Source organism: Haplochromis burtoni, unplaced genomic scaffold (genome assembly GCF_018398535.1).
Source record: "Haplochromis burtoni strain Fernald_Lab_line unplaced genomic scaffold, NCSU_Asbu1 Contig_121, whole genome shotgun sequence".
NCBI classification, from domain to species: Eukaryota; Metazoa; Chordata; class Actinopteri; order Cichliformes; family Cichlidae; genus Haplochromis; species Haplochromis burtoni.
Genome location: NW_024582482.1, coordinates 67358 through 76358, shown reverse-complemented (window position 1 = coordinate 76358; position 9001 = coordinate 67358). Strand labels below are relative to the sequence as shown.

The 9001-nt window shown below is 39.5% G+C and overlaps 1 protein-coding gene across 1 annotated transcript in view; it reads left to right on the top strand.

The window, feature by feature from the left end:
- Positions 1-6860, top strand: part of LOC102296405 (NACHT, LRR and PYD domains-containing protein 12) — a 22707-nt gene extending 15847 nt beyond the window's left edge. Inside the window, exons 9-11 of the mRNA XM_042223830.1 lie at positions 4463-4636; positions 4823-4995; positions 5912-6860. Coding sequence (XP_042079764.1) covers positions 4463-4636; positions 4823-4995; positions 5912-5952 — 388 coding nt within the window. The 3' untranslated portion in view covers positions 5953-6860. The remainder of the gene's footprint in view (positions 1-4462; positions 4637-4822; positions 4996-5911) is intronic.
- Positions 6861-9001: the final 2141 nt, after the last annotated feature.

The window sequence follows — 9001 nt, the reverse complement described above, 5'->3', positions numbered from 1 at the left end:
TAGCGCGGTCCAGCTAATTCCAGTTTCCAACAATGGTGGCCGCTACTAAGTTTTAAAATTACTCTTATTTCTCTTTCTGGGTCACAAAATAAACTTAACATATTTTCAGGCGAGAAAGTGGCTGTGTAAACTTCAAATATCTCCTTGGTTTATCAAGACATCGCATAAAAGTGCTCCGACGTTTTCAGAGACGTCTGTTACCCACCCGCTCGATAGCTGACCGGGGGGTTCAATGGTCACTCGAGCCGGCGAGAGCAGCGGACTCCCGGCTTCATCGTTTTCAGACCCCCGCTCTTTCGCTACTCATGTTAAACATGATATATAAGTCACTCGGATAACTTAAAAATGTTATTGTTTGCCTTTTTTTCGGTGTGTTATTTGTTCCAGAGCAAATTGGTTTGGCTGAGATCAAAGTTATTAGATTAAATAAAACTTTATTAATCCATCAGGTGGGTTCCTCCGGGATTTTCACACAGCTGAATAAACGTCAAACAGAAAACGGTCCAGAATTTACGCCAGTGCCCTGTTATATTTTAGATGGCAAGGAGCAGACGGCTGAGTTTACTCCACCGAGACAGTGGTGACACAAATCTGAAGGCTAGACTCTCGCATTTCCGGCCTTCTCATTCTTCAAAGGACCTGGCCCACGTAGACCACGAAGGCCAGGTCCTCCGAAGGATGCGGCCTACGTTGTGGGACACAGCTTTTGTGTCTTTCTGTGGTGGAATTAAACTCGGGGCCTTCTTGCTGTGAGGCTATGTGTTAACCAGTGCGCCCGGTGCCTTATTCTATCTCCGACCCACACAAAATGGGGGTAGCTCAGTGCAGCATAAGGGCGCGCCATGCGACCATCAATTTTTATCACTTTGGAAATCTTTGCCTTGTGGGAAATCTCTAGTATTGGGAAGGTTACTTTTAAAACGTATTCCACTACAGATTACAGAATACATGCTCCAAAATGTATTTTGTAACACATTCCATTACATTACTCAATGACAGTAACGTATTCTGAATACTTTGGATTACATAATATACAGGGAGTGCAGAATTATTAGGCAAGTTGTATTTTTGAGGAATAATGTTATTATTGAACAACAACCATGTTCTCAATGAACCCAAAAAACTCATTAATATCAAAGCTGAATGTTTTTGGAAGTAGTTTTTAGTTTGTTCTTAGTTTTAGCTATTTTAGGGGGATATCTGTGTGTGCAGGTGACTATTACTGTGCAGAATTATTAGGCAACTTAACAAAAAACAAATATATACCCATTTCAATTATTTCTTTTTACCAGTGACACCAATATAACATCTCCACATTCACAAATATACATTTCTGACATTCAAAAACAAAACAAAAACAAATCAGCGACCAATATAGCCACCTTTCTTTGCAAGGACACTCAAAAGCCTGCCATCCATGGGTTCTGTCAGTGTTTTGATCTGTTCACCATCAACATTGCGTGCAGCAGCAACCACAGCCTCCCAGACACTGTTCAGAGAGGTGTACTGTTTTCCCTCCTTGTAAATCTCACATTTGATGATGGACCACAGGTTCTCAATGGGGTTCAGATCAGGTGAACAAGGAGGCCATGTCATTAGTTTTTCTTCTTTTATACCCTTTCTTGCAGCCACGCTGTGGAGTACTTGGACGCGTGTGATGGAGCATTGTCCTGCATGAAAATCATGTTTTTCTTGAAGGATGCAGACTTCTTCCTGTACCACTGCTTGAAGAAGGTGTCTTCCAGAAACTGGCAGTAGGACTGGGAGTTGAGCTCGACTCCATCCTCAACCCGAAAAGGCCCCACAAGCTCATCTTTGATGATACCAGTCCAAACCAGTACTCCACCTCCACCTTGCTGGCGTCTGAGTCGGACTGGAGCTCTCTGCCCTTTACCAATCCAGCCACGGGCCCATCAAGACTCACTCTCATTTCATCAGTCCATAAAACCTTAGAAAAATCAGTCTTGAGATGTTTCTTGGCCCAGTCTTGGCGTTTCAGCTTGTGTGTCTTGTTCAGTGGTGGTCGTCTTTCAGCCTTTCTTACCTTGGCCATGTCTCTGAGTATTGCACACCTTGTGCTTTTGGGCACTCCAGTGATGTTGCAGCTCTGAAATATGGCCAAACTGGTGGCAAGTGGCATCTTGGCAGCTGCACGCTTGACTTTCTCAGTTCATGGGCATTTATTTTGCGCCTTGGTTTTTCCACACGCTTCTTGCGACCCTGTTGACTATTTTGAATGAAACGCTTGATTGTTCGATGATCACGCTTCAGAAGCTTTGCAATTTTGAGACTGCTGCATCCCTCTGCAAGATATCTCACTATTTTTGACTTTTCTGAGCCTGTCAAGTCCTTCTTTTGACCCATTTTGCCAAAGGAAAGGACGTTGCCTAATAATTATGCACACCTGATATAGGGTGTTGATGTCATTAGACCACACCCCTTCTCATTACAGAGTTGCACATCACCTAATATGCTTAATTGGTAGTAGGCTTTCGAGCCTATACAGCTTGGAGTAAGACAACATGCATGAAGAGGATGATGTGGACAAAATACTCATTTGCCTAATAATTCTGCACTCCCTGTATTATCAGGCTTTTTACAAATACATGAATGTCCTATTGCTGTGTGATTTATTACTTTTACTGAAGGTTACTCGCCATACCAACACCAACTAGATGTTTAAATCTTAATATAAATGAGTAACAGTAGGTGGACATTAGGTAAGGCTGCACTTTTTGCAGTGATCTCTTATAGAAAACTATTCCGCACGTGTATATAAAACAGGTCCGCGGCTCCGAACTGTAGTAAAGGGACCTCTGGTTAATACGTCGGGTTCGTGTCGGGCTCGTAGCCAAAAACTACCTTTACTTTGTTGTCTGGGTCAACTTTGCTAGCAAGAGACAGAGAGAGGCGTTGAAAGGCTGCTGCAACCGAACTAATTGTTTCGGAGGAAAACACGAACATGGTGTACAGTCGAGTCTTAATAGCTTACTTACAACTGGGCTCGTCAGGCTCTCTTTTTGGCTGCAGTGGTTATTATTATATTTACATGCTTCTCTCCCATTTCTGCTTGATAACAAGTTTTGCTTTTCAACTCTTTTCTCCCTCCCTCGCTCACAGACGCATAACGGATATGGCAGTCCATTCTCCCTGCAGCACGGACTACACTGCCCATGAGGCTACATTCTTTAGGGCTATGCCTGTAACACTCTGCCTGTTGTCTTCATATTAAATAACTTTTTAAATAATAACTTTAAAAAATATTCCTTCACGTCGTTATGCAGCCGCAAGTAGAGGTGACATGGGCCACGAGATTGAGACACAGGCATTAGAGCCTCTTAATGCGTGTTTTGTTTGGGTTTCCAGTGGCGTGGAATTACCAAAAATAGAGAGAGCATAGCCTAATGTATGAAACGGGAAAAGACCGCCGTATAATCCATTCATTTCAACAAAGTAACTGTATTCTGAATATCACCTTTTTAAACGGTAACTGTAACAGAATACAGTTACTCATATTTTGTATTTTAAATACGTAACGGCGGTACATGTATTCAGTTACTCCCCAACACTGGAAATCTTCAATGGAAATAATTACTGGAGTCAGCGGTTCCCTGAGAAAGCCTCGCCATTTCCTACACTCCAGAATCTGCGTCGGACAACGTTCAATGCAGCGAGCAGCAGGCCGCAGTGATGACAGGTCCCAGAACGTCCTCTTTGGCACCGGGACTGGACAATGTCCCACAGCTGGTTATGGCTGCCCCACCAATTCTCTCACCTGGGCTAACAGGTGGTCCTCTGCTAACATCACCACGATGTTCAGGTTGGCCAGTCAGTGGCAGTGCACTTACTCCACGGTGTCTGCTAGGAGTCCCTGCATGAACCACTCGAGCATGACAAAGTCCTGCAGCCGAGCCTTTCCCTGGGGCTGCAGCCATGTGTTTGTGCAGCCAACTGGCATAGGTAAAAGGTCGGTCCTCTCGCCCCATCTGCTCCTTCTGGAAGTGGCAGCTGTGGTCCTCAGGGAAGATAAGATGAAGCATATAGTCAGGGCTCACCATGTGTTTATACACCACTCTGCATTTAATTTTCAGTTATTATTAATCGTGCTTCCACAGCACATCTTTTGTCCCGTCTCCCTCTCCTAACCCTCAACCAGCAGATGGCCCCACCCCTCCCTGAGCCTGGTTATGCTGGAGGTTACTTCCTGTTAAAAGGGAGTTTTTCCTTCCCACTGTCGCCAAAGTGCTGCTCATAGAGGGTCGTCTTACTGTTGGGGTTTTCTCTGTATTATTGCAGGTTCTTTACCGTACAATATTAAGTACCTTGAGGTGATTGTTGTTATATTTTGGCACTGTATAAAAAAATTTAAGTGAATTGAATATGCTAAACTGCACATTTAACATATATATTAATTGAGTATTAGTTATTTTACCTACCTTTATCTTTTTCATTCTTTATTCAGAGTGATGGACTGCAGCTTGTCAGAGAAAAGCTGCATTTCTCTGGTCTCAGCTGTGACGTTCAACCCCTCCCATCTGAAACATCTGGACCTGAGTGAGAACCATCTGCAGGATCAAGGGTTTCAGCAGCTGTGTAATTACCTGGAGAATCCAAATTGTGAACTAGAGACTCTGAGGTCAGGTCGCTGACTTATTTGTAGATTTTGGTAAAAAAAAAATTAATTCAATAAAAAAAAAACTAAATAGATATCTACCTTAGCTGTTATCTTCTATCTTCTTGTCCTGCATTTTTTTTCATGTGTCAGACCTGAAAACATCTGAATGGATAGACAATTTTTATCTCATATCTTATATATTTTCAGACTAAAGGGCTGCCATTTATCAATAAATGGCGGTTCTTTGGTTTCAGCTCTGAAGGCCAACCCATCTCATCTGAAACATCTGAATCTGAGTGAAAACAACCTGGAAGATGCAGTTGTGAACCAGCTGTTTGATTTTGTGGAGAGTCCACACTATAAATTGGAAACTCTTACAGGTTTTTATATCTTTGGTTATAACTTCCATGTTTATGAATCAGGTGATATTACAGAAACACAGATGCAATCTCCATATCTGAAAACTTTAAGATAGCTTGAAATTAGAGTCAATCTCTGAAGTCCCTTTTCCATTAGTACCTACTCAGATCAACTTGGCACGGTTCACCACAGTTTTATGGGTTTTCCATTAGGTCATAGTACCAGATATTTTTTTTTTTTTTTTTTTAAGTACCTGCTCGGCCAGGGTTCCAAGTGATCCCAGCAGGTACTAAAATGTGATCTTGTCAGAATGCTTGCCCTTGATTGGCTGGTCAGTGGTGTCACTTGAGTGTGAGAGCCTTTTTTTTTTTTTTTTTTTTTTTTTTTTTTTTTTTTTTTCTTCAGAAAATTCAAAACTGCCATTTTTTGAAACCCGGCAACGAGGGAAATGGCTACAAAAAACAATGCCATGGTCTCCTGAGTCTGACAAAAAGCCACAAACTCAGCACCAGGTATATCATCGCCTCAATATCCACATTTGTTGTAGCATTTGTGCTACATACTAATTACATCACGGGATGCTCAAAAGCGTTGCTATGGCCACAGCCACGCACATAAGGTAGTACTAGATTGTAATGAAAAACCAGTCAATCCAAGTCAAGTCGTGGCGATCCGTGGCAAGTCAGAGTAGCTACTAATGGAAAAGGGGCTCAAGTTAAGGTTTGCAGTAATGAAGCAAGACTCGTTCCACTCTGGATTTCAATAAACATACACATTCCAGCAATATGTTAATATGTAAGCTGAGAGAAAACATGCTACTTAGCTGCTCCAAATAAGTGCATGCCGCTCATTATACGGGATGTGTTGCATTTTTGTCTGACAGCTAAGTAAGCATTTTGACCACTCAACTATGACTATTTCTTCTTTTCTCTACAGTTATGAGTGATCAAGATGATGTGGGTCCTGAGGGAGAATGAGCTGTGCCTGATGATCCAGAGATGTTGAAGCAATAGCAGCTTGTTTGTAAAGAGGCTCTGACTTTGCCATATTACTGGGAAGAAGTATTTAATTACCGGACTTCATCCAGTGATGACACATGGAATTTAGAATTTAGATGTCTCAGTTAGTAATTTAAAATATTTGGTTCAAATTATTGTGAACAGAAATCCCATTTATTTTATTTTTAACTTGGGGTTTTTTGGGGGGGGGGGTTCTTTTTTGCTTCCTGCCTTGATATAGATTTACATTTAGTTTTGTAGCATACAGTCTTCTTATTACTTTTATGTAATTCCACTTCCATTTTTCCATCAAAGGATCTGTAAACAGCTAAAATTAGGCCCACAGTTGAATGTCCTTTTCCTGTTTCCATAGGAATTCCTCAGCTTGTTGTACTTGTACTTTTGCTATTGGGTTTTGGATAATTTCTTGTAACAACAGGATAAACATGGGATGGAAGGAAAAAAAAAACTTTAGCCTACATAACAAATCAACTATGCTATTAGGTGCCTTTTTCGCCAAGACCGTGAATAGTTTATCTGACAATAATCATGTATATTGTTTGGTGCCTTCTAGAAACAAACAGGAAAAAGAAAAAACACTAATCATTTTTTTTATTCTATTTTTGTGATATTAAAAGTTGTCTGCAGTGTGCATTCTATTACATCCTTAGTTTCTATTGAAAAAAGGGTGTAATTAGTGATTACTATGATTATTCTGATAACTGCATTTCTTATTCCACAATAGCGGAAATGTTTTTCCATTGTCATATTTTTCAATTATTATTTTACAGGTATTTCTTTGGCTACTTTCATAATGTAAAACAAAAAAGACAATGTTCCAAGTGAACTAGGTGCTAATTTTCAGATGCCAGGTCTACATCTAGAATCAAAATGAGCACATACATGTAAAGACAAAAAAAAATAAAACTTTGGTTTTTTTTTTTTATAGACACCAAGACTTTACTTGATTTCGGGCTTGTGTTGTAATGTTTTTTTGTTTGTTTGTTTTTTGAAGATACATGACCTTTCCATGACATCTATAGATAGTTTTTGGTGATGTGTTTCTCCTTAAGATGCATTTTTTTTTACATTTTTAGCATGCTCTCTTTTTTTTTTTTTTTAAGATGAATAAATTAATTTCTCCTCATCTAATATGGTAATCTCCTTAAATTGTCTTAAATTTGTATGGTTTAACTACACTATTCTATGGTGCATTACTGGAATTTGTTCCTTAAACATGTTGTGCTGGAGTAAATTATTTACTCACAATTATTTCTTTTGCTCAACTATATTGCCAAACATATTCACTCACCCATGCACATCATTAAATTCAGGCGCCCAATCATTTTGATGGCCACAGGTTTGTAAGACCACATCTTTAGGATTTGGGCTCAGCTCCTTAGTTCCAGAGAAAGAGACTCTTAATGCTTCAGCATACCAAGACATTTTGGACAATTTCATGCTCCCAACTTTGTGAGAACAGTTTGGGGGATGGCCCCTTTCTGTTCCAATATTACAGCACACCGATGCACAAAGCAAGGCCCCAGGGGGATAAAAGTGGGCTCTGTTCCAGAAAGTACATGTTAGTGTAACAAACTCTGAGTAGATTGAGTTTTCAATTTAGATTCAGAGTTTTCAGCATCAGAAAAACTGATCAGTTAGTTCAATCAATTCTGACCATATGGTCCCTTTTTCACAAGGGGTCACAACAGCAGGTGATTGCCACAGTTGATTATCTTAGATTTGCCAGAGTTTTAAACTGTTAGGAGACCTGGGTCATCGACCCACACTGTAAAATCTAATTAGTTCCCAGAACTCAAAAAAAACTAAGTAAAGCTTACTTAAGATGACTGTTAGGACAACTTATTCACTGCAAGTATGCAGTATTAAGAATAACTTGATATTTCTGAATGTGCTATACTAATTGTTTACCTACTGACAAACATTTCAAGTTCAACTAAATTAAAAAGCAATTTGTGGTAACCTGAATATGATTAAAAATAATTAACACTTTTTGTAATGATGTTAAAATCAGCCCAACAGCCAACACACAGTTCTGCTGAACAACAAACAATTATACTGCCATCATTGTTATAATCTTACAATGAAACAAAGTCTCACATTTAATTATTCAGAAACTAAGTTTAGGCTTTCCACGACTTTGTTTTGCACTTATATAGTTAAAATAAAATGTATTTATTGTTCAGTCACAAGTGCAGTCTCTAGTTTAAACATCACATTTGTTTTTTTATTCAAACACAGGAACTGGTATGTTGTAATATTTAAGGATGCTTGTTTCCACTCCAGGCATTACTGCCTGAATGACTATCATGGATCGAGGTGATCCAAATGTAGGTGCAGAAGAAAGTCTTTAACTTCCCTTAAGTACAGTGGCAGTGGATGTGGGTTGGAGATGCAATGAGCTTGAACCTGCAGGCGACCATCTTCACTGACCACACCATCTGTGACGGAGGACTCATCTCTCCTGGTGTCCTGCAAGCAAACAATCATATTTTTTGGAACATGAACTTAATTGCTTTCTTAAAACATTTTTTTCTGCTGATAGAACAGACCCATATTTAGACAATGTGCCACTTGTCAGTGGATAGCCCTGACCACCACCCGACACACAATAATGTCATGTATATTTTTAAAAAGGGCTATGCATATGGGACTCAAAATGTGGTCATAAATTTGACGTACTTTTGTACTTGTAAATTAGGATTTGTGTGTGTGTAAAAAAAATTGGTGTAAAAGATTTGTGTGTGTAAAAAAGAATGTTTGTAAAAGTTTGTATTAAAAAGATTTGTGTGTGGACTTAGCCAAAAAAACCCTGCAAGTTACAACTACGAATTTTGACCCTATTTTTCTTCCTTTCATCTGATTGGTAATGTCATGTAGATCACGAAATGTAACAAATCAACAGAGAACTAGATGGGTTTGGCTGTCGGTAGGGGCGTTTTTTGAAGCAGAGTCTTATGATCAGTAATATAATATATTATATATATATAACTAATATATTTATAAT